Here is a 24,853-nt window from a genome sequence, read left to right as displayed (position 1 = left end):
GCAGATGAAGCTTGGGACCCTCAGTGCTTTGCCTTTCCCAAGCCAGTTAGGGATACTGGGAAGGCAGAGCACAATTAGAAACTGGTCTTTTCCTAGTACGAGATATGTGGCAAGGGTTTCTGTTTTTTTTTTTTTTAATGGCAAGGTTTTAATTTTGTTTTTAAAGGAAAATATTATGACATCATGCTTATGCACAGAGGCTCTGGAGATCTCCTGCGTTCACAACCCTAGCTCTGCCATTTACTAGTTGTGTGATCTTGAATAAATTACTGAGCTTTTCTGAACTGTTTTCTCTCTAAAACAAGAATAACATTACTCAATTCATAGGGTTGTTTTGAGGAAGATAATGCATGCAAGGCACCAGATTTTAGTGGATAAATAATGTGGGCTCTTGAGATTGCTAAATACAAGGTAACAGTCATGCATACACAATAAGCAACCCTCCCGCTTCATTATCCTCCCTTGGGTTCTTCACTGGTGACTAAAAAGTGCATTGCTTGGTGGCTTCCAGTACACTTTGTCTCTTCACTCTGCTGGAACTCTGACCTGAAGGTGATCCACAAGATACATGAAATTCTTTCTTTATAAGGATAATATTTAAATGGGCATTTGAGTGACTTGGGGTTTCTCTTTTAACCTTTTTTTTTCTTTAAAGAATTAGGGTTTTGAAAAAAAAAAAAAAAGAATTAGGGTTTTGGAGAGGAGGGGCACGATAAGCCCCATACTCTATTCTGAATGCATGTATGGGCACTTGTGTGTCTAGCTTCTCTCACTGAGTGGTAAAAGGGGAATCCAAAAGTTTTTGAGAAATCAGTAACAGAAAGAAATGGGTTTGGGGGAGCTGGTTACCTGGGAACTCCATGCTCATCTGTAGCATCAGGAACTGCTTCTTCTCCCTTCTAGGAGACTGTCAAGAAGGAGCCTGAGAGAGGAAAGTGGACCAACCATGGTCTTGGAGAAAAGGAAGCAGGTTCTCCACTCCTCTGGAGGGAGAAGAAATAGCAGAGATCAACAAGGATGAAGAGGGAGGCAGATGGAGTTAGAGGAAATGAAGGTAAATACCCTACATGCTAAAAGAAAATGAAAATGGTGAGAGGGGCAGAAGGAAAGAGAAGAGCTTAGAAACAGGGTGAAAGGAGCGAAAAAACAAACACCCAGCAGAGGTTAACTAGGAGACATAAAGCATGAATGGGAATGGGTAGGAGAGTCCAGCTTTCCCATTCACTTGCTCAGGGTATGGAACAGACTGCTATCTTCTGGCACCATTTAATTTTCAAGCTGCTCTATTTATTTGAAATGTTTTCCATTTCTTTTTTTTCCCCATTTCTTTTTTTTTTTTTTTTTCCCATTTCTTATACCAATAATCCTTTAACCTCAAGAAAGTCCCCAACACTGTTTCATCTTAGGGGCTCCCAAGCATCATTTTCCCCAATAGAGGCACCTCCCCCAAGCTGTCTCATAGCACCCAGGCTGGAAGTCTGTGGGGCAAGAGCAAAAAGCAAGGGGGCAGAGGATGCGCTGTGGTTTGAAAGAGGCCCTGGAATACCCTGAGACTTCAGGCTGGTTATGGGATGTTTCCTGGGCTCTGGAACATGTGTCAAAAACTGGAGGACCATTCTCAGGCCCAACCAGACGCTTGGGGTGCTGTGTGTTCTGAACTGTAAGCACTCCAACTGCAGGCTGGAGAATGTGGCTTCTAATCCACACTCTGCCCCTCACAGATCATTCAATGTCAGAGCAAGAAGGGGCCTAAAAGATCAGCTAATCCAAATGCTGTTTCTCAAGGAGGAAACTGGGGCCCAGAGAGGTGAAGTAACTTGCCCAAAGTTATCCAGCTAGTCAGTGATTTCCTTTTCTTCTGAGGCAGAGAGAGTCCCGTGTTTCGCTTGTCCCTTCACAAATACAATCCATAAAGTGCTTAGAGGTCATTAGAAGGCACCCAGAAAGGTAAGGCTGGCATTTTTCTGGAACCCCCGGATTGCACTCACCCCTTAGGCACCACATTATTTAGCTACAAGGCCTGGAGTTGGTTTTGCTTTCATTTTCATCCCACGGCTGCCTGGAGGAAGGAGCTCTGACTGTTACCTGCCATCACTCCCCAGCCAGTCATCAGAGACTGAAACCAGGGATTGCAGGGATGACAAGGGAATCCTGTCATTAAAGCGGGGGCTGGGGAGCAATGGCCAAATTCCTGGAACTTAAGCAAGGTAATTATGGCTGAGTTAAAGCTAGGACAGCAAGGCTGTGGGACCTGGGGTGGCAAAGACCAGTAAGAGGGAGTGAACCAGCAATCTAAATGATTTCAACTGCGGTATGTTTCTAGTTCACATAAAATACCTCCTGAGTACCAAAGAGGTGTCCTCAACCTTTGACTACCTAGGCCTGACCCACCTACTCACTTTCTCCCAGTACCCACTCACGGAAGAGAACGTCACCATCGTCCTTTTGCTTCTTTCCTAATATTCCAGCATCCCTTCCGTCTCCCTTTTCTATGACGTGGGTTCATCCACTCACATCCACCCCCCAGTCTCCTCGGCTTTCTTTAAGTCCACGCACTCCCTACACCCCTTTGGTTTCTCCCATTCTCCTCGCCCTCCCTGACTTGACTCCTTAGGACAGCTCCCCGCCAATCCCGGTTTCTCCCATTCCTCTCAGGCAAATGTTTGGGATCTCCCAACCCTCCTGGTGCCTTTGATTTTTTTCCGCCGTCGGCCGCCTGCGTCTCAGATAAAGTGGATCCAGCCCTGGGGCTCCGCGTTTCCGCCACTGCCCGGGTGCTCCGGCCCACGTAGAGCATAGTCACGGCCGCCGTTGTTGTCCCAGAACTCGCGGCCAGTCACGCGGTAGCGTAGGGCGAAGAGCAGAGACCCTCCAATGGGTGGCGCCGGCAGGCGGAAGGAGAAGCGGTCGGCGCGCGGCGGGGGTGGGGCCGGGCCGGCGTAGGCGGCGGGCGCCTCTCGTTGGCTCCGCCAGCCGTCTGCACTCCAGCGCACGCTCACGCGCTTCTCGTAGGCCAGGTCCAGCACGCGCGCGCTCCCGGCCACGCCCAGCGGGCCCGCCTCGACGCGTTCCAGGCAGATGCGCTGAGCCTGCAGGCGGGCGGCGAAGCCGGGCTCGCTGGCCGGCTCCAGGGCGGCGCGCGCCTCCTGTAGGGAAAGGAGGAGCTGGGAAGAGGGAGCCCGAGGAAGGAGAGGGGCGGGGGCAGAACGGGGGCGGGGTCAGGGTGAGGCACCGGACCAATCGGAGGCCGACCTTGGCGTCCGGGCAGTCGGCGGGGGGGGGAGGTGCGGTTAGCAGGGAGAGTGGCCTAGGGAACTCGCCAAAGGGAACCCCAAAGCGGGTGAGAGAGAGCAAGCCCAGGGTTGGGAATGGAGATGGGTGCTTCTAGGTAAATCCACTCCCACACTTCCGCCGAGGCCAAGCTGAGGAAGTCCTGGGGAAGCGGAGTGCCCCTGCCGCCTACCTGGAGGCCTCTGGCGCGGGGTTGGCACGGCGCGAAGTGGCGGAGGGCGTCCCTCTGCAGTTGGACCTGCACGTGGCGGGGCACCCGGGGCAACTCTCCCGGGCGGAAGCGGCGCACGGCTGCCAGCTCCAGCCCCAGCGCGTCAGCGAAACGCACTCTTTTACGGGTATCGGGGCTGTGGTTGCGGAGCGCCCGGGTCCCGCCGCCTCCGGCGGGCGCAGAACGAGCCCGGCGCCCCCGACTGGGACCTGGAGCTCGGGATCGGGCCCCGAGACGCGTCCCTCCCTCGCTCGGTTCCTCCTCTGGCTCCTCCCCGAGGCTGGGCCGCTGGCTGAGGTAGTAGGCGCGCTCTGTCAGTGAGGCGATGAAGCTCAGGTTGCGGGGGATGTCGGTGCGGGGGTGCCGCTCGCGAGACATGGCACTCCCCCCACGCCCGGGCGTGACCCTCCGGCGGCGCCGGCGCGCTGCCCTCCTTTCCTAGCTCGCACCCGGCCGGTGTTCGCACAGAAGCTTCAGCCACCCCTCGCAGTTGTGTGCTTTCCTTGCTGTCACCTCCAGAATCCTTCACTTCCTGCAGCTCTGCCTCGTCTCCAAGTGACTACCTTTCCTCCCACTGGCCACCTTCTCCCAGGGTCTTTGACCATCACCTCCTGCAGGCTGTCTCCTCTGAGCCTGCGCTTAGCCGCGCTCACCCTCCGGTCCCGCGGCCCTCGCGGGGCCTGGCCCCCGCCCACAGCCCTGTGACAAGTGACTCCCTATCTATCATTGATGCTGCTGCACCAGGAGGCGGGCCCTCCACTCTATCGGTTCAGAGTGGGACCACTCTTCCTTTTTTTTCTTTTTAACGGCCTCAGCCTTTCCGGCGCCGGAAGAGTTAACGCAAGGAGTAGAGCGCAACCTTTTCTTTAAGAGGAAGGTTCAAACCGCCCAGCCTGAAACTTTCTCTTCTGTGCTCAATGTTTTATTTCCTAAACCCTAGGCTCCAGGTTTGGGAGGATGGTAGTGGTGGGTGCAAATATGGGAAAGTCACAAAAGCTAGGTAGAGTCTCAAATAGAAATTGAGATGTGGCGCTCAGATAGGTGGGTGGCCCTTTGGAAAGAGTTCTGAGCTGAGAGTTGTGGAAAGACCTAGTTTCTGGTCTCACCTCTGGTGCTATTCAGCTGTGTGACTTTGAGCAAGGCACAACTTCTTTGGACCTCAGTTTTCTCATCTGTAAGAAAAAGTGGATTAAAATTCTGATCTCTAACCTAACTGTAAGCTCTTTGACCAGCAGAGGCTGTGTCTGATTCATGGTGAGTTTCAGCACATAGTAGGCCTTCAAATTATTGAATGAATCATCACATATCTTTCTTGGAATTGGGACTGTGGAGTTGTAGTTCCAGTGAGAGCTCCAAGAAGAGCACAGAGCTGCTTTTTACTCCATTTTTTTTTTTTTCTGTATTTGTGGAAAAAAGTGAAGTTTTGTTTAGTATTTTTCTAACTCCCTACTGATCTTATGTAGCACTTACAATGTGCTAGGTACCATTGTTTTACAAACACTAACTCATATAGTACATTCATCATAGGACAGGGAGTATTATGCCTAATTTATGGATGAGAAAATTGAAGGAGGGGGTAGGTCTCTTCCCCAAGGGCACATAAATTAATATTTGGGGAGCTGGAATTAGAATCTCAGCAGTTCCGTTCTAGAGTCTACTATTTTATACCCTTAATTATATTAAGTGGATTAAAACATTTCATGGTAATAATTAACTATCCAAGCACTGAAATATGGAATGTTAGAGTAGAAATGGAATCTCTAGAGCAACAAGGGAGTTCAACTGTAAAATCACAAGTGACTAAGTTGGAAATAAATAGTGAGACATATACTGTTTATTAAACAATTTATTTCTGTTGGCATTTTAACTCCAGTATTAAGCATAGCAATGCTCCTTAACCAGGACTCATTTTTAAAGTGATATACTGAGTTTTATTTTCTTCTTTTACACATACATATGTAATCCACAGAAAACACATTCTTTTCATATTTTAGGGTATGAAATAATGCTACAGTAATTTGTGCTATAGTAAAGCAGTTTAAAACTGTCTTCCTTGCTCTGGTGCCATATGTCACTGACGGAACAGGTAAGGTTCAGTGTCAGCCTACATGGCCCGGGGTTTTCTGAGAAGAGCTCTGTTGTCTCAGCTGCCATTCCTTGGCTCTGTGGTATTGGTCTGAGAAGATCCTTGAGGCACACAGCCTTGGACCTGGTGTAATTTGTGTTGGTCCAGCAGTCTTTGTTTCTTAAGTAGCCACTGCAATGATCTTCAAACATCTGACTGGGCCTGCCCAATAACTGGCCAGAGGCATCGAGTGATTTCTTCAGTCAACATTTACTGAAGTTATTAGGCCATGAGGACATAAAAGTGAGTACGATTCAGTGCCTGCTCTCATGGAGCTTATAAATGAATGGGCCAGGCAGAGAGAAATCTGTTTGGATCCTGAGACTTAAAAGTGTTTTTATTTCAAGTAAACATCTTAGAAGAAATCAAGACTGCAAATGAAGGACTAGATTATTCTCTAAAAAAGGAGGCACCCTTGCTGATGGCATCTGGAATGACTATTCCAAGAGCAAAGAAGAAATGCAGATGGTTGAAAGGATACAGTCATAAAGGAGCGAAATAGATGCTAGGTTCAGAATATTGGGGAGAACTGAGTTTGGGTTTGTAAATGGTGTGGATTTGGCTTGGCTTCATAAACAGCATGATAACAACATTGATTACCGGAAGCAAAGAGGGACCTTGAAGCAGTACAATGTTAAAGTTAAGACAAACTTTCAAATCACAATTAGGTTGAGGCCTATCTTCTCAGTATGTGGCTTTGGGAAAATTACTTAACATCTGCAAGCCTCACTTTGCTCATCCATAGAATGAGAATAACACAACATAAGGACCAATGTGAGGATAAAATATTAAGCATGTAAAGAAAGCATTTAATACCTAAATAAGTCTTTAAAATGTGTTAGTTGTTACCATCGTTGCAAAAAATACCTTTCTTCTTTAGTTTGGGGCAGATGGGAATACCAAGGCTTGGACTGGAGGTAGAAGCAAAGGAACCAGCAGGGAAGGAGAATTGGGTTACCTCTTTTGGTCTGGTTGGAGAGTCCTCCAAATGGAGCTGTACTATGTGCCAGCTGCAAGAGCCGGTGGGCCCCAGCCAGAATGCCTGAGGGTGCCCTTGTGTGGATCGGCTGTAGTCAGGTGGCTTCACACCCTGTGTAAACATACTGCCTGGTATAAATAATAGACATTCATGTATGTGTGTACATATATGTAATCTGAAAGGATAAACGTCAACCTTGACATTAGCAACTTGCAGGAGGGAAGTGGAATTTTGGGAGCAGCAGAGGGACTGAGGACTGGTGTTTTTTTCTCTACACTTCTATATTATTTGACTTTTTCATAATGAGAGTAAGTTCATGCACTGGGTAGAAAGAATTAAAAAGAAAACCAATCTGATTATTTAAAAAGGAAGAAAGAAGATGAAGAAAAGTTACCTGCAGAAACTGCTCGCATATCCGAGTCTTGGCTCCCCGATGCTTGGCTAAAGCCCCAGCTCACACAGAGGCCACTGGGTTAAAGGTCCTGGAGAAGAGGAAGTGTCTGCTGTCTGTGTCACGTCTGCCAGTCCCACGGGGTAAGGCGCCTGGCAGGCAGTTCCCACCAGTATGGGAACGGTTCTCTTTTCTGGGCACCCACTCCAGGGCTGGAAGAGTTCAACAAGTGCATGGAACGTCAGAGACCTTCTGGAAATGCTGAATTTACTCCAAGGTTTCATGAGGCCCAGCCGGCTTCTCTTCACAGCCTCCAGGGTCAGAAGCCCTGCCTGGCCCTCGATGCCCTCCTGGCCCTGTTCTTCCTGGCCTCCAGCAGCCCTCTCCTTTCCTGAGTTGTGGCTCTTCCCAAGCCTGCGTCCCAGCCCCGCCCCTCTCTCTGGACGCATCTCTGGGCCCCATCATCACCCGGCGCCGGGCCCTCCCTCCCGCCCCCCCTTTCTCCTCCCTCCTTCCTTCCCTCCCTTCCTCCCTGTCTCCCTCCCTCCCAGCTCCTGCACCAGGAAACAGCCGGATCCCGGCAGCGGCCTGACCCGTGAGATCCCTAACCTGGCAGGCAGGCGGGGTTGGAGCCTGGCGGAGGGTGGGGGTGAGGGAGGAGCTGGGCCTCTGGGCTGCACTGAGGGGAGCCGGGAGCAGAGATGGTGTCGGCAGGAAGCCCTTGGCCCTGGGTTTCCCGGGAGGACAGTCATTAAACATGGATTCGGCCACACAGCTGGTAGAGCGTTGGGGGCAGGGGCCTGGTCCCGGGAGCTGCGACCCCAGCCCTTCTCAGCCCAGACCCTGATTCCTAGTCTTCCCCACCTAGCTCTGATCTCCCCTCCCCTTCCCAGGGCTCCAGGCTGGGCAGGAGGATGAAAGGCCCCAGCTGGGGGCTCCTTGCCACCAGTGCTGGGTCCTAAGAGCTGCCATCCAGGTTGGGTGAGTGTCCCCTTCCTTCTCTGTCCCAGGCAATCCTTTGGTTCTCCTCCTTTCCCTTCGGCCCCTGTCTCCTCCCCCATCTTGTGTCTCTGCCAGCATCTTTGCATCTTGCCCCTGGGGAGGCCCCAAGCCCCTTCCTCTAGCCAAAAAGGTGTGTACTGGAGGGGGAGGGGTTGTAGGGGTGTCATAGAGCTGCTGTTGTCTTGTTATGGAAAGAATCTAAAGTATTTTAGATGAAATTTACTTGTTTTATATTGAATTTGGCATATTACGAATTTAAGGGCCAGCCCCTCTGGCCGTGGGGCCCCTCGCCATGGGTTAATTTCCTTGCTCTTAACCCTCCCGGCCCAGAGGTCTCTGAGATTTCCCCTCACCTCCCTGCCTGTCTCATGGGCTGGCCAAACCTGAAATACCTCCTTCTAGGCCTCTGACCCTATATTCATGCCAGTCTTTTATGTTTGACTCCAACAGCCGCCCGGATGGCGACCCCAGCCTCGGCCCCAGACACACGGGCTCTAGTGGCAGACTTTGTGGGCTATAAGCTGAGGCAGAAGGGGTATGTTTGTGGAGCTGGCCCCGGGGAGGGCCCAGCAGCTGACCCGCTACACCAAGCCATGCGGGCAGCTGGAGATGAGTTCGAGACCCGCTTCCGGCGCACCTTCTCCGATCTGGCAGCTCAGCTGCATGTGACCCCGGGCTCGGCCCAGCAACGCTTCACCCAGGTCTCTGATGAACTCTTCCAAGGGGGCCCCAACTGGGGCCGCCTTGTGGCCTTCTTTGTCTTTGGAGCCGCGTTGTGTGCTGAGAGTGTCAACAAGGAGATGGAGCCACTTGTGGGACAAGTGCAGGAGTGGATGGTGGCCTACCTGGAGACGAGGCTGGCTGACTGGATCCACAGCAGTGGGGGCTGGGTAAGAACCTTCTTGATTGCTGCTCTGCACATCCCTCCGAAAAGTTGGTTTCCAGGGGGAAGACGGGGGGCTCTGGCTGGAGCTGGGGGGCAGCTGTGCTGGGAATGAGGCATGGGGGCCAAGTCTGCCTGTTTGGGTGGAATCAGGTGCCCTCACTATGGGCATCTCTGAACCCTGCACTCCAGGGCTGCCATGCATTCATCATTTGGTGGGCTCATGATCCAAAGCAGAGGACAGAACACACAGTAGCCAGGTAGTGCCTGCACAGAAATGGCATCCAACCATCACAAATTTTTTACATCTGAGTACATGGCATGGGCAGGGTCGGGATCAGGGATGGGTGGGCCAGACAAACCTTGACAAAGGATGCCAGTTCTGAGCAGAATTTTTGGCCAGGGAAATTTCAGATGGGATTCACCTGAGGTAGAGAAGGGCAAATGAGCCAGGTGCTCATGGGGGATCCAAGGGGCTGGGGGTGGGGTGGTGCTTGCAGTGGACGGAACTGGAGCTCTTCCTCTCGTCTTTTCTCCACTTTTCCCCCTCCTGATCTCCCTTTCTCCTTCTTTCTCTCCTGCTTCCCTTCTCTCCCACAGGCGGAGTTCACAGCTCTATACGGGGACGGGGCCCTGGAGGAGGCGCGGCGTCTGCGGGAGGGGAACTGGGCTTCAGTGAGGACAGTGCTGACGGGGGCTGTGGCACTGGGGGCCCTGGTAACTGTAGGGGCCTTTTTTGCTAGCAAGTGAGAAAGTCCAGGGCCAGGTGGGGTGAGGTGTGGCTGGGGGGCAGGAGAGCAGGAGCAGAGTGGAGGAATGCCCTTGGAAGAAGTGGGGAAAAGAATGGGCATGGAACGGGAATTGGAAGGGGAAAGGTGGCGTGTGAGGGAGCTGAGTGTGCCAAGCAGGCTGTTGAAAGAGTGAGCTGGAGACATTGTGGAATGTATTTGGAAAGTCAGGAGATGGAGTCATTCCAGGGCTTGGGGGAGGTGGGAAGGATCATGCCTGTAGGTATAGGCACAGGAAACTCTGCCTGGAGCTTGATTTGCTGCCTTGAGGGAGGTGGACTTGCAGAGGGGGTTGGCATCTCCATTCAATAAGTGGGATTTGGGGTAAATACAGAAGGCACATCCCTTTGGAACGGGAGCTCGGGGTTCTCAGGGGCTAGGAAGAAGTGCTGTGACTGAGGGCTGCTGAGACATGAGGGTGCATGCTGGGCTGCTTGTCTAATCTGGTGGCGGTGAGATTCCTTGAAGAGAAAACATTCACTCCCTCTTGCAGTGGTGAGAACAAGGGTAGCTCTCTGTCCCTCCTCCCAACCTTCCCCTCCCTCTCCCCCTTGTTTTGCTGCCTCAAGGCTGAGGGAGAAACACTGTATCCAGGCTGAGGGCTCTGGCCGCTTTTTTGCAGAAAGTTGTCAGCAGGGCTTTGGAGAGAAGAGCAGTTCTATAGCTGACCTTGTTCCTTCATCATCCCCCTTCCTTGTGCATCAACACACTTGCTGCTGCCTCCTGGGCTCTGACAGAAAGGCAGGGCTGTGGAGCCTGCGGTGGGTGGGGGCTTTGGGAGCTGGAGCTGCCCCTGCCCTCCTCTCCCACTGGGGCGCCTTGGTGCCTAAAGGGTTCCCTATATCTCTGGGACCTTCTGTATCCAAACTTAAACTCTAAATTGGGGCTTTTAACTAATTTTCCCTTTGAGTGTGTGGATGTAAATGCAGACCTGGAATACAGTCTGGTCCTGCACTGTGTCTCGGAACGACTGTGGATGCCTTGAGAGGAACATTCCAGCTCTGAACACCATGCGTGTGAGGGTGACGTGTAAACTCTGTGGCTGGCCTGGTCCATGTGGTGGGCAGTGGTGCTGCTTCATTAAAGGCCAGGTGTCTGGGTTCCAGAGTACCTGCCATGACCTAGAAGCATTGCTATCTTCTTGGAAGCCACACTGTTTGCATGGGTGTTACTTGTCTGTACCTCAGAGTCTGAGGACGTTAACTTCAGAGCGCACAGTCATCTAGAACAGATTCAGATGACGGCTTTTTCTTTTGAGAAAGACACGGTTGAGTTCACTCCAGATGCATGTCCTGAGCCAGATCTCACTGCTGCACTTTCCAAGGTGCTAAAATTGCTGCTTTCCAATGCTGACTTCTTCTGACACAGTGCTCTAGAACCCTGCCCTTGATCCTGAGCACTGACCTGCTTAGCTAGACCATGGTTGACTCTTGGAGATTTTCAGTGGTCCTAGAATGTGGCGACACAGTTGTACTCACGAAAACGTGGGACCAAAATTGGCCTCAGGTGTTTAGCTCAGACTTTTGCTTTTGAGGAGGGCTGCACTTTTTAATGATATTTATAGGGGAGGTGGTGGACTGCATGGGCCACTTGGTCTGTTGTGAGTATGCTGGTACCAGGCACTCAGAGCTGGTCTGTGGCAGGCAGTTTTGGGGTGTGTGTTGGGGGGTCTCTGACTTGCTCAGGTCAAACTAGGCCATTGGTTTTCCACCTGCTTGGCAGGACCCTGAAGTTTCCTAGGGGTTGCCTCAGGAGTCCTTGGGGGAGACGAAGCTGGGTTGCTGAGCAGGCTAGGCGACTTGCCCTCAAACAGAACAGCTCCCCTGTAGCTGTCTTACATATCGGGGTTCAGGGTAAGATTTTATTTGCATTAAGGGGTTTGCTGCTGAAAAAAGAAGAAAGTTGGAAAACCACTGACTAGACCATCCAAGTTGGAGCCTGTGCTCCCCCAGGTTTGGGGCAGACTTCCCCCGCCCCCTACCACAGAACGTCTCGCCCTCGTAGTTTTCCTGGAGCCTGTAGCAAACAGGGGAGGCAGGGACCATGGTCAGTTACCAAAAAGCCCTGCTCGGAGGCCTTCACACCTGGGTGGAAGGAGAGGCTGTTTTCTGAAAGGGAAAAGGGCGTGGGCTGGATTTCCAGAGGTATAGCTTGGATGGGACCACAGAGGGCAGTTTTGACATGTCCTGCCCTTCTTAGCCTGAGAGGGAATGGAAACCCCAGAGACTCTTCTGTCAGGGAAAACTAGAGACTCTCTTTTAGAGCCATATAGTTCCTTGGGATTAGCTCTTGGCCAAGATGGCTGAGTATGGCTCCCAATTTTTAAATCCATTTCATTTTTTAAAAAATAAGGGAAATAAATCTTATTGCCATTTTTCAGAGATTAACTAGGTGGAGAGGGTGTTTCTTGCTCTCCAGAGCCCAAAGGGACAAATATGGACTTTGCTTAGGCCAAGGAAGGAGCAGAAGTAGGGCAGCTAGGTCCTGCACTTATTAACCCCACTCCCCACTTATCCTGGGGCATACACTATTTTACTTTTTTAAAATCATAAAGCGGCGGGAGAACAGATTTGGTTAGTTTAGAAGAGAAGAAAAGCTCTATAAATATAAATATATATTCCTGTATTTTTATTTAATAATTTATAAATACCAAGTTCATTTGACTTTTATTTTTGTGTAATATGTAATGGTCGTATTAAAAAAATAAATAAAGCCCAGAAGTTTAATGAGAAGGACTGAGCAGGGTTTGTGACTTCTATACTATATAGCCTGTGGTCAGGACATTTCTAGATCTAATCATTTCATCATGACCTTGTTAAGGCCAAGAATTAGATTAATAGGGATTTGGGAAAATATTGAGATAAAAAATTAAAAAAAAAAAAAAGGAAGACATTCCCTGGCAGTCCAGTGGTTAGTACTCCATACTTTCACTGCCTAAGTGCCTGAATTTGATCCCAGGACAGGAAACTCAGATCCTGAAAGCAGGGCCAAAAGAAAATCAGAGTTGTTCCTCCACCCCATCTCGGCCAAATGCCAAAGCCAAGAACTGCATCTGTGCCAACCCAAGCCTTGAGAGGGTGTGTGTATATGGTGCTTTGGGATAGCCACAACAAAACCCAAAACGAAACAAAGAAAACCTATCAAAAATCTTTATGATGGAATCAAGTCCCCAGTTGTGGTTTAGCCCCTGATCAGAAGTGTGTGATGATGAACATTTCTCAATATCCTGCTACCTCTTCAGACTTAAGTCTGGCAAAAATGGAGCCCTTGTTTACTTTCCTGGTCCCCTTAGATATTTGGTTTCAGCCGTTTTAATGTGAACTGCTAAACTGGATGGGATCTATAGAATTGTTTAGCCTATCCCTCTGTACTTCTAGTCTAGGACCATATCAAAGTCATGTCTAACAAGAATACTATCTTAATTTGAAATTACAAGTGGGAGTTTCTAGTCTTTCTATAATCCAATGCAATAACATGGTATTTGGTTTATGTGTTAAATTGCAGTGAGAAATACACTGCTTAGAGGAATGCACTGTTGCATTTCTATTCTCTCTATATAGAAAAATGTACAGGACAAGCCATTAAAATCAGAGAGTGGCTTAGTGAGCATGGCTTTTGGGAAAAGGGAATTAGATGGTCTTAACAGTTCCTATCACCAGGCTATATTAGCTAGTGTATTTATTCCTACTGTGGTTTGATTGGTTTATAATTTGCCTAATTCCAAAAAGCATTTGTAATATTTTACTATAATACAAAAGACAAAACAATAGGAAAATACAGTTTTTTGAAGTAAGGGTAAAGGGAAAATTGAAATATTATAATAAAATGACAGCAAAAGGAAAATTAACACAGAAAAGCATTCTATAAGCAGTATTGCCAAATACTAAAGGTAGGCTATGAATTCAACTCTGAGCTTCTTGGCAGCTAAGGTAAATGGGTGAACAATGAGATTCACATCCCTTTTAGAATTTATAAAACTTTTCAGTTCCTCAAGGTAGCAAAAAGTTTTGTGGCTCTTCTGAGAAGACACTGAGCGCCATTAGTGGACATCACCATCTAGAACGCCTAATAGCAGTACGATGCTGAGCTTTACACTCCCGCTGCCTGCAGAAACACCAGAGGGGGGTTCAGTAGGTCCTGAGCTTGTTCTATCAGAATCACCACAGTTTAGCCCAGATATGCTCTGATGCCATAGTTTAAAATAGGGCTCCATTTTAGACTATCTAGATGGACAGATGGATGGTTTATTCTTCACACAGTTCTCTGTGAATGTTATTTCTCCAAATGCCACTTCTGATGAAAATTGGGCAACATCTAGTTATACTTTCTAACAAATGGATGGATTATAGATATTCTGTTTTTAGTTGAGAGCAGATCCTTTGAAAACTTTAAAAGCTGTCTTAAATGTGGTTACAGGTGAGATGTAAATAAAATAACAATATTTAAAAAATCAACCAAAACAGATAATATAATGGAATATGATATAGTTTTTTATTAATCCAGTCATTCATTCAGCAAACACTCAAGCATCCTGTGTGTGCCGAGGACAGTTTTAGGCACCGAGCTAGAGAAGTGAACGAACTGGCACAAATTTCTGCCTTCATGTTACTTGTATTCTAGTAATGGAAACATATAAAGCTAAATAACTGTCTACCTACATAAATAAATAAATTTCACAGCATTAACTAACATAACATTTCATGTTACGGGCAAATGCTATGGAGAAAAAATAATTCATTAGGGTAGGATTGGGAAGGTGTATGTATAGGTTTCAATGATAAATAGAGTGATCAGCAAAGTCCTCATTTCTAAGGTAACTTCTGAATAAAGTCATGAAAAATGAAATTGGAAAAATATTTTTATTGACATGGAAGAATATTTCTGTATCTTATTAGGTAAAAAAGAAAATAGAGTAGAAAACAATATATACAGTATGATCCCATTTTGCTAAAAAAATATGTATACACACACATACATGTATATACCTCTATATCTATTTGTGTATTGAAAGTTTGAGGAAGGGCATATGCCAAAATATTAGTGATTATCTCTGGATGGTGGATTTTATGGGTAATTTTATTTTTTTTGCTATCAGTATTTTTGGAAATTTTGATAAGGAACACATTTCATAAGGTACAGCATATTAAAACAAGGTTTTCAGGGCACAAAGTTTTCCAAAAGTTAACCTAGCAGAATGGAGATTAAGCAGCCCAACAGAGGCTCCTTCTCACTAATGGCAACCCCACTTCCCCTCAAGGTTGGACCTAGGGAGTTAAGGTAGGCCAGGGCAGACTCTGCATTAGAAAATAATTGGAATGGACTCAAAACAGAGGTAAGTAAATGATCAAGGCTCCAAGGTTCTGTGTCAACACTGTCCAATAGAAACAGAATGCAAGCCACATAGGTATTTTACATTTTTTAGTAGCCTCATTAAAAAAAAAGCTAAAAGAAACAGGTAAAACTAATTTTAATAGTATTTTTTACACCCAGTATATAAAGACTACTATAATTTCAATCTGTAATTAATGTTGAACAGTTATTAAGTCATTTTAGTCACTTTTTCATCCTGAGTCTTTGAAATTCAGTGTATATCTGACAGTTGCAGTACATCTCAATTCAGACCATTTCACATTTTAAGTGCTCAGAGTAACCATGTGTGACTGGTGGCTACCATATTAAACAATGTACTTATAGATTAGAGAGAATTATTGCAGCAGTCAAGGTAAAATTTTCAAAGCAGGAGTTAAAAATAGGGATGAAACTACATTAGGAACCTAAGTATTTATATGTTTAGTGAGAAAACTTTTCCCTTCTGGACAGAACTGGACATGCCCTCATCCATTTTTACGGATTTAATTCTCCTTTTCTCAACTAGACTGACCATTCACTTTCCTTAACGCATTTTTCCTCCTAGGGCACAACATCACTGAGTTATAGTTCTGAAACTCCATGGCCTTCTGTTTACAGGTTATTACTGAAGGAAAGGGGGCTTCTCTAGTAGCTCAGGAGGTAAAGAATCTCCTGCAATCAAACCAGGAGACCCTGGTTCGATCCCTGGGTCAGGCAGATCCCCTGGAGAAGGGAATGGCAACCCACTCCAATATTCTTGCCTAGAGAATTCCATGGACAGACCATGGGGCCGCAAAGAGTAGGACAGGATTGAGCCACTAACACTTTCACTTCCACTGAAGGAAAAGTATATTTATAATGGGTGAACCTTGTATCATTACATACCAATTTTTAAAAAATTCATTCACAGAGGAAAACATCTCTTTGATGTTCTCTATGCATCAACAAATGCAGGATATAAGATTATTACATGTAAAGCAATTATCCTCCAATTAAATATATATTAAAAAGATTATTACAGAAGATCATCCATTCAGTTAGCACCTATTGAGCACAGTGGTAGCCAGTGGCAATGCAAAGATAATTAAGAAGGTGCCCCTGCCTTCTACCGTTTACAGCCTAATAGGAAAGTATCTTACAAATCACCATTCAAATATCTTTAAAAAATGTGTTTGTAAAAGTAAATGTTTATTGAGTAAGTTGGGAAGTTGGAGTGTTTTTTAAATTTTAAATAAAAATAATACTTGATAATTATGGAAAAATCATAGAACATGGGAAATTATAAAGAAGATCAATCATAATCCTACTATCCAGAGAGGATCACTGTTAACATTTTGGTATATTTCTTTTCTGTTGTCTCTGCTTATATTTTGTGATCATACTGTATACATAATTTTGTATACTGCCGTTCTGCTTACCATTATATTGCGAGCATTTTCCTTGTCATTACACGTTTTGAAGACATAATGACTTTATAAAATTACAATATATGCTTGTATAATAATTTTCCTGAAAAATGCCCACTTGGACAATCAAGTTTATATTTTTTTTCACTTTGATGAACATCATTATTCTCAAATTTTTATCTAGGTTTTAGATTCTTTCTTTAGAACAGATTAGAAGAAACACAATTACTGGGTTAAAAATTTCAGTATTTTAAAAATATGTTGCATATTGCCATAGAAAGATTGTCTTGGTTCTTATTCATTTTTCCCCTCAATGCCCAAGTTGTTATGTTTTTTTTTTTAAACCAGGTATACATAGCTTTAATCACATTTTATATACAATTTTACATTCTGCTTTCTGGCCTAACAAAAATTTTTGCAAGTTATCACAGTGTAAACCTTTTTTTAAAAAACCAGTGCATAATCTTATGATGTAATTATAGGTTGCCTAAACATTTGTTTATTGTTGGAATTTAGTCTTTTTCCAACTTCAGCATCGTACGTAATGTTCTCTTTGTATATTAAAACAGACCTTATAGCAATTTTGATCTGAGCTTTTAAATCTGGTTTTGAATTCCCTGCTCACTTCTGATTAGTTCTGTGACTTGGACAAATTACTTCATTCTTTTCTCATCCCTAAAAAAGATTATGGTTTTGTGATTCCTTACTTCATAATGTTGTTTTGAGAATCCAATGAGATAACATAATAAGGAGTCTAGGATGGTGCCTGTTACAAAATCAAGTGCTTAACAAAATTGGATTTAAAGGCATTATTTTAAAAATCCCATTTCCCTTAATTGGCTTTCTTAAACTAGGTACCAATGAACATCCAAGTCTTGACTTAGTTAAAATCAGTAGAAAAGATTTTTCTTCCAGCCAACTCAGTTTTTTAGAGCTTGTCTTTGGTGCTAAACTTAGTTCTCCCAGACCAGTGAAGCTGAGATGGTTCATGAAGTATTTTTCGGTGAAATTTTAAGCAACTGTGGCTCTGCTCCAAGTTCTCCTGTTCCTGAGGTAAGGATCTGTGTGGGGGGGAAAAAAAAATTGAGGGTGAGGGGAAGAGTGGGGTATACTGTGAAGCTCTGACTTTTTGGTTTGCTAACAGGAATCTCCTCTTATCCAAAACCCCCTACCAAGCTATGCATATCCTTCCAGGTTGTTTCAGTAACTATTTGGTTAGGCTCAGGTGAATCTGGCTTTCAAACTGTAGCTTGGTCTGGCTATAACTATCCCTCTTGCCAACTTAGCACCGCCATTCCTTACTTTTTAATAAATGTATAGGAGCACCACTAAACTATGGCAACCCTGTCTTGCAGGGCTAGATTTCATTGGTATCTCAGAGTGCAATGGTGTGGTGGAATTCCTCTGGGGTCTGAAATCTCGGAAAGCGTAGTAAATGAAAGGTGACACCCAGCTCCCGTCAATGTATCTTCTGGTCAACAAACATTTATCTGGACACTTACTATGTGCTAGGCATATTGCCCTAAGGTGGAGATGCAAATATAATTAGAGACCAGCCTTTCATCTCCAAGCTCTCACAAGCACTAGCTAGGAAAGGCTGCACAAAATGATTAACTGTTCAGAGGAGGTAGGCCCGCTTGTGATGGCAGAGGAGGGAGGGTAGTGAAAGGCTTCGCAGGGGAGGTGATGATGAGGCTTGCTCTGGTTGAAGAGGGACTGCATATGCAGAGGCACAGACCTGGGTACAGATACACCCACTGGAATGAGAAGCGTGGAAATAACATTCACGAAGTAGCCTGGTCTGGAGTTCTCTAAGATCTAGCTAAGGAGTTTTGAGATTTTATCTGGTGTGAACTGGGGTCATGACCCATTGGAAGCTGATCCATTAAGGGGCTGTAAATAAGAGAACAGGCTGAAACTGGGGCATGAACAGAATGCTTGGAAAGTATGCCTGTGCACAAAGACAGCACATAGAGGACTCATGACTGGTACTGGAGTGAGGATTACTCCCTGCTTTCTGGTTTGGGGAGACCTGACGGATGGTGGATAGATAGTGGTGCCAATAACCTAGGTAGGAAAGGTAAACTCCGTTCTGGACAGCGCCGTTCAGAACCCTCTGCTGCAACAGCCCATCTATTGGTGCATTCCTGATAAAAGACCGGTTTCCAGAAATCGCCGCAGTTTCCGGCCTCTACCTTCCAAGAGCTCACTAGCTGGCAACCAGCAGCATCAAGATGGCGACCTCCTAAAGACTAGTCATGTGACCTCGGGTTTCCCTCGATGGGAGCCCAGCAGTCCGTTCGGGGGCAAGGTTCACCAGTCGCGAAACGGGTGTCAGCTCTTCGAATCTCGCGAGCCAATTGGCATCTGAGACTGGGCCACTTAGGCGAGGCGATCGGAAGACTGTTTCTTTCCCGTCGCCTTGCCAGCGGCCAATCACCGAGCGTTATACTTCGCAGATCCGCCCTTAGGCGGGGGAGAAGCAGTAACGTCGTCACAGCTTGGCGTTATTGTTACCTAAGGACTTGAGAGGAGGTGGGACGTGTGTTGATTGACAGACCGACTTCCCCTACCGGGATTTGAGAATTTGGCGCAATTCCCCGCCTTAGAGGTGGGGTCTTATTTGATTGCCAAGTAATATCCCCCAATGGAGCCCTAGCTCATGGTGACGGGCAGGCTGCTTGACTAATGAATCCTCGGCGAAGCCGGCGCAGCTCTCCAATCGCTGGGCGGCGGGCCCCAGTCTGAGCGGCGATGGCGGCGGCGGCGGCGGCGGCAGCAGCAGCGGGGGCTGCGGGCGGTCGGGGCTCCGGGCCGGGGCGGCGGCGCCATCTTGTGCCCGGGGCCGGTGGGGAGGCCGGGGAGGGGGCCCCGGGGGGCGCAGGGGACTACGGGAACGGCTTGGAGTCTGAGGAACTGGAGCCTGAGGAGCTGCTGCTGGAGCCCGAGCCGGAGCCCGAGCCCGAAGAGGAGCCGCCCCGGCCCCGCGCCCCCCCGGGAGCTCCGGGCCCTGGGCCTGGCTCGGGAGCCCCCGGCAATCAGGAGGAGGAGGAGGAGTCGGGACTGGTCGAGGGTGACCCGGGGGACGGCGCCATTGAGGACCCGGTGAGGGAAAGAGGGCGAGCGAGGAGGCCGGCGACCGGCCGGGTCACGGGAGGCACAGAGCTCGGGCGAGCGGGAGGCGGGAGGGGGGTGGGGGTGGGCGGGGAATAACGTGGCTGGGGCCGGGCCGGGGACGCAGCCTCGACCGCCAGAAGGGGCCCAGCCGGGTTGACTTCGGCGTCATGGGTGCCTAGTGTTGTACTAGAAAAGGTAGCTTTCTTTTCTTTTCTTCACGATCCTCGCGTGGGGCGAAGGAAATGGCCGAGCATGGCTGGGGCCGCGCGCGGATCGAGAGCAGGGCAGAGCCCCTGTGTTGGTTCCTCTTAAGCTCTTCTCCATACCCTCCCCACTCATTGTAGGAGCTGGAAGCGATCAAAGCTCGAGTTAGGGAGATGGAGGAAGAAGCTGAGAAGCTAAAGGAGCTACAGAACGAGGTAGAGAAGCAGATGAATATGAGTCCACCTCCGGGCAATGGTGAGTAACTGGCGGTTGCACGCGGAGCCCAGGTCCTCGGATGGGAAGGGTTATGAGAGTACGGTTTATATGGAATTAGATACTCGGAACCTTGGAGCTGCTTGTCTGAGCAATTACTGGGCAGTTGCCGTGGTTATAGTCCATTGTGCGTTTCTCTGACCTTTGTGAGACAAGGCCTATGTTTTCGTGATGGTAGTCTTGTGCTTCCCTTTGTCCTTGTTACAAATGTGTTGCTCTTTGTTCTTAGTCTTCCTCTACTCTTTGTGGAGGTTGCCAGCTGGTGTTTGACCTTCAAGTCTAATAGTTCTTCGTTCAGTCGGAGACCCTTTAGTTAGGAGTTCTAAGAGAAAATGCCCAGCTGCAGGGGGCTTCTCCTCTAATCTCGAAATGTCCAGTCTCAGCCCACCTAATTTTGTTCATTTTTCAAATCATTTCAACCAAGGGTACAATAGGGACTTGATTTGGGAGCAGGAGGGGATTCATGTACTGTTTTCTTTGAATTTAAGAATGTATTCATCTGTTCCATAACTTGTCAAATATTTAATAAGCACCTACTATGTGCTAGACTTTGCTAGGTAGCAGGTACAGCAGGGAACTGAACAGACCAAAATCTTTACCTTTGCTAATGGTGGTGGTAGTGGTGCATATATTGCCCAAGTAGAAAACAAGGGTTATTTTCTGATTATTTTTTCTTCAAAGCTGGCCCAGTGATCATGTCCATTGAGGAGAAGATGGAGGCTGATGCCCGTTCCATCTATGTTGGCAATGTATGTATGAGGGCCTTGATTGGGGTTGGGGGAGCTCTTAGTTTGGGAGATTATTTAATAGGAGTCTTGATGGAAACTTTCCAGGATAGGTGGTGGATTTAAGGAGTGGAGGGAAGGTTAGAATGAGGTGAAAGTTAATGGTGATTAGCAGAGGCTGTGGGGTTGGAAGAAGAAGAGTCCCTTAGAGAACTAGATTTGATGTGCTTTGGTGTATATGGGGGCTTCCCAGGTGGCACTAGTGATAAAGAGTCCTGCTGCCTCAAAAGATGTGGGTTCTATCCCTGGGTTGGGAAAATCCCCTTGAGAAGGAAATGTCAACCCACTCCAGGATTCTTGGCTGGAGATTTTCAGGGACAGAGGAGTCTGTTGTGCTACAGTCCATGGGGTCGGAAAGATGGCTCAGCCCAAAGGCTTGGCAGGGTATCTGTTGAGATGGGAGTTTGCCTATTGCCTGTGAAATGTACCCCCAACAGGTGGACTATGGTGCAACAGCAGAAGAGCTAGAAGCACACTTTCATGGTTGTGGTTCAGTCAACCGCGTAACTATACTCTGTGACAAATTTAGTGGCCATCCGAAAGGGTAAGTGTGGGGAAATTGAGGTCATTTTAATCACAGTTAAAAAGTAGGTAAATCATGCTTTATATTGAGCAGTAAGTTAACTGTATGTTAAAGTAAGTAGTCTTTGTCTTTTTAAGATACGGCGTTAATGTTATGTATCAGGGATTATACTAAAAATTGCTTTCAGAGGCCCAAGAGGTAACAAAGATGAGGGCTGGGTGTGGGTGGGGGTCATGAACTAGAATGGAGGGGCGGCTTCTGCTTGGCTTTACCTTGTTCCGCCCTCTGGACATCCAGGGCCCTTTGTATCCTATTTTATAATTTTCCAGGAGTAGGTGCAAATTTTGATTAAAGAATTCCATTAAGAATTGTTTTGGACAAGTAGTTAAAAATGTGAACACATTGTGCTCAAAGCATGCCTGCAAACTGGATTTTATCTATGAGCTACTGTTTTTGACCTCAGATAAAGTGACAGTTACTCTTTTCAGGTTTGCGTATATAGAGTTCTCAGACAAAGAGTCAGTGAGGACTTCCCTGGCCTTAGATGAATCCTTATTTAGAGGAAGACAGATCAAGGTAAGCCCCATCCCATCGTTCTGGTTGTCAGTAAACGCCCCGGGTTTACTCTAAGGCTTTCTGTCGCGCTTGTCACTCTCAGGTGATCCCTAAACGAACCAACAGACCAGGCATCAGCACAACAGACCGAGGCTTCCCACGAGCCCGATACCGTGCCCGAACCACCAACTACAACAGTTCCCGCTCTCGATTCTACAGTGGTTTTAACAGCAGGCCCCGGGGTCGCGTCTACAGGTCAGGATAGATGGGCTGCTCCTCTCCCCCGCCTCCCATGAACCCTTCCTTTTCTCCTCACCTGAGGAACCTCCCTCCTTTACCCTCCCCCTTGGTTCCAGGGACTTGGTCTCCTGCCTGTGCAGGGTGAGGAAGGTAGTTGCAGGCCAGGCGGCCAGTCTCATCTTTTTTCTGGAGCCGGAATTGGTGATAAGGGCTGGATCTCTCCACTCTGTTCTGAGAGATGCTGCTTCTCCCAGCCTTTTTTTTTTTTTTTTTCCCATGAAAGTTGATGGCAGTGAAAATGTTTACACAGGAGGCCGGGGAAGAACAGGGCCTCAGAGCAGTGAAAGTGCTGCTTGGACCTTTGCTTCCTTTCCCAGAGATAGGGAAGGGTTGAAGAAAGCCAGAGGCTAGTTGATCCTCCTGGAACGCGGTGTGGGAGGATCAGGATAGTTACACTCTAATAACTAGCCAGGCTTTTGCAAGGTTAACCCGCATGCTGGGCCTGGTGTGGCATCCATGTTGTTACTGCACTTCCATCTTTGTACATTTAAATAGAGGGATTAGGTGGATAGATCTTGGCTTTTTGAAAGATTTGCCTCTCTGCTCCCTGGAGGAATGAGGGAAGATCTGTTGGTGAGAGCCTTGCATTTAAGAGCTATGGAGAACTGAAAACTGGATAAACAAGGAGTCCTTTTTCTTGCCCCTGTGTCTCAGATTATTTTTTTATTGCCACTGTTTGGTGAAGTAATAACAGTTAATTTCCCCTCCCACTTGCCAGGTGTGTCACTGTTTCTGGGATTGTGGGGATCAGTTTTAGGACTTGGCAACTTCTTTCCCCTCTTCCCTTCACAGAAACTGGGGCGAGGGCCCACGGGGGAGGGGCTTGTGCTGAACTCTTTAGTGATCATGTTAACACCTAACTCTCCTTCTTTCTTCCAGGGGCCGGGCTAGAGCGACATCATGGTATTCCCCTTACTAAAAAAAAGTGTGTATTAGGAGGAGAGAGAGGAAAAAAAGAGGAAAGAAGGAAAAAAAAAAAGAATTAAAAAAAAAAAAAAGAAAAACAGAAGATGACCTTGATGGAAAAAAAAAATATTTTTAAAAAAAAAAGATATACTGTGGAAGGGGGGATAATCCCATAACTAACTGCTGAGGAGGGACCTGCTTTGGGGAGTAGGGGAAGGCCCAGGGAGTGGGGCAGGGGGCTGCTCATTCACTCTGGGGATTCGCCATGGACACGTCTCAATCGCGCAAGCTGCTCCCCTGTTTCCCTGTTTCCCTTTGCCCCCTTGGGGGCTGCTCAAGGGTAGGTGGGCATGGGTGGTAGGAGGGGTTTTTTTACCCAGGGCTCTGGAAGGACACCAAACTGTTCTGCTTGTTACCTTCCCTCCATCCTCCTCACTTTCACAGTCCCCTCCTGCCTGCTCCTGTCCTGCCAGGTCTACCACCCACCCTGCCCCTCTTTTCTGGCTCCCTGCCCCTCCAGATTGCCTGGTGATCTATTTTGTTTCCTTTTGTGTTTCTTTTTCTGTTTTGAGTGTCTTTCTTTGCAGGTTTCTGTAGCCGGAAGATCTCCGTTCCGCTCCCAGCGGCTCCAGTGTAAATTCCCCTTCCCCTTGGGGAATGCACTACCTTGTTTTGGGGGGTTTTGGGGTGTTTTTTGTTTTTCAGTTTTTTTTTGTTTTGTTTTTCTTTGCCTTTTTTTTTTCCCTTTTATTTGGAGGGAATGGGAGGAAGTGGGAACAGGGAGGTGGGAGGTGGATTTTGTTTATTTTTTTAGCTCATTTCCAGGGGGTGGGAGTTTTTTTTTTAATATGTGTCATGAATAAAGTTGTTTTTGAAAATAAAAAATGTTTGGCCTTTTGGGTGTATGGATTATTTATCTACCTGTCCTTTCTTAAATCCCAGATGGCTGTTAATTCTCATTTCTGGAAATGCTGGTGGTGTGGAGGGGAAATTGCGACCTAAATTAAGGAGCAGGAGTTAAAATTACAACTAGCAGGAACATTATGTGTTTAGTTTGAGTTTTCTGAACATCATGCAGTCTTGTTTGGCATTTGAGAGGTGAATTAACTGAGCCTGGGAATATAAAAGAATGGCTAGTAACATTTATGTACAAATGAATTACCCATACCAGCATTAGATTATTACATTGGGGTCTGGGTAGCCTTTCTTGGTTTCTCCACCCCAAGGTACCCTCAAAAAATGAAAACTAATGTTTAATGATAACTGCAACGCTTACATTGTCTTCTCTAGCAAATTGTGGCCACTTAATATGTTCAGCTAACTTATTTTGGGTGGTTCCATTAGGACAACTAGTCATTGACTATCCTTTAGTTTAGCTGCTTGGTAATATTAATAACCTGATTTCTCCATTTTATATTCCAAGTAAAAGTCCTTGGGTACTGCATCACACGCCCCAACCCTTTGTAGGCTGCATTACTTACAGGGTTTCTAAATATTTAAACCTCTGTTTTATTGAACCATTCCCTTCTGTTCCTAGGATGTTTTGTTCATGATTGATGTAGATGCTCTTTTTTATAATCTTAGGTTAAAGAAACAGCTTTCCATATTCATGGAGCCTTCGTCTGCCTCTGAAATGGCTTGAAATTTCAGGTCAGTATTGACCATCCAGTAATTGAGCATTTGATCATTTGTACTACCTGCTGTTATGTCCTTTGTTAGATATTTGGGAGTCTTCTCTATATTGAAGTAGAACAGTGTCTTCTAA

General features: G+C 47.0%; 2 protein-coding genes across 10 annotated transcripts; one reads left to right on the top strand and one right to left on the bottom strand.

The window, feature by feature from the left end:
* Nucleotides 1-105: 105 nt before the first annotated feature.
* Nucleotides 106-7,479, bottom strand: PPP1R3E (protein phosphatase 1 regulatory subunit 3E). 4 transcript variants are annotated; one of them, XR_011465584.1, is made up of 5 exons: nt 7,001-7,479; nt 4,609-4,674; nt 3,464-3,813; nt 850-3,146; nt 106-546 (listed from the first exon to the last, which is right to left on the bottom strand). XR_011465584.1 is itself a non-coding variant. In XM_070377465.1 (5 exons), the coding sequence occupies exons 2-5, from the start codon at nt 7,017-7,019 to the stop codon at nt 2,724-2,726; spliced, it is 858 nt and encodes a 285-aa protein (XP_070233566.1). In that variant the 5' UTR covers nt 7,020-7,088; nt 7,247-7,479; the 3' UTR covers nt 106-2,723. The 4 variants fall into 4 exon arrangements, 3 of the variants coding, with proteins under 3 accessions (XP_070233566.1, XP_070233565.1, XP_070233567.1); XM_070377465.1 differs by having other exon boundaries at nt 106-3,146; nt 7,001-7,088; nt 7,247-7,479; XM_070377464.1 differs by having other exon boundaries at nt 106-3,146.
* Nucleotides 7,478-23,993, top strand: LOC102275859 (bcl-2-like protein 2). Of its 6 annotated transcripts, XM_070377463.1 has the most exons (10): nt 7,495-7,592; nt 7,891-7,978; nt 8,450-8,889; nt 17,383-17,478; nt 19,887-20,001; nt 20,701-20,768; nt 21,242-21,348; nt 21,816-21,903; nt 21,986-22,137; nt 23,062-23,993. In XM_070377463.1, exons 3-10 carry the CDS (start codon nt 8,458-8,460, stop codon nt 23,099-23,101), a joined length of 1,098 nt encoding a protein of 365 aa, XP_070233564.1. In that variant the 5' UTR covers nt 7,495-7,592; nt 7,891-7,978; nt 8,450-8,457; the 3' UTR covers nt 23,102-23,993. The 6 variants fall into 6 exon arrangements, with proteins under 6 accessions (XP_014338440.1, XP_070233564.1, XP_005909856.1 ...); XM_070377461.1 differs by lacking the exons at nt 7,495-7,592; nt 7,891-7,978; nt 8,450-8,889; nt 17,383-17,478 and adding an exon at nt 17,572-19,530; XM_014482955.2 differs by lacking the exons at nt 7,495-7,592; nt 7,891-7,978; nt 8,450-8,889; nt 17,383-17,478 and adding an exon at nt 19,640-19,737.
* Nucleotides 23,994-24,853: the final 860 nt, after the last annotated feature.

The sequence above is a fragment of the Bos mutus genome, chromosome 10 (assembly GCF_027580195.1).
Source record: "Bos mutus isolate GX-2022 chromosome 10, NWIPB_WYAK_1.1, whole genome shotgun sequence".
Taxonomy (NCBI): domain Eukaryota; kingdom Metazoa; phylum Chordata; class Mammalia; order Artiodactyla; family Bovidae; genus Bos; species Bos mutus.
The sequence above is the reverse complement of the archived record's forward strand: the minus strand, read 5'-3'. Positions and strand labels throughout refer to the sequence as shown.

Bases quoted from the DNA above. Each gene is read 5' to 3' on its own strand.
- LOC102275859 (XM_070377463.1), top strand. From the start codon at position 8,458: ATGGCGACCCCAGCCTCGGCCCCAGACACACGGGCTCTAGTGGCAGAC. The intron at 20,002-20,700 runs GTGAGTAACTGG...TTTTCTTCAAAG, and splicing joins GAGTCCACCTCCGGGCAATG to CTGGCCCAGTGATCATGTCC. The intron at 21,349-21,815 runs GTAAGTGTGGGG...TACTCTTTTCAG, and splicing joins TTTAGTGGCCATCCGAAAGG to GTTTGCGTATATAGAGTTCT.
- PPP1R3E (XM_070377464.1), bottom strand. The intron at 3,814-4,608 runs GTGAGACCAGAA...CCTCACTGACAG, and splicing joins ACAGCTGAATAGCACCAGAG to AGCGCGCCTACTACCTCAGC. The intron at 3,147-3,463 runs GTAGGCGGCAGG...CTTTCCCTACAG, and splicing joins CCCGCGCCAGAGGCCTCCAG to GAGGCGCGCGCCGCCCTGGA.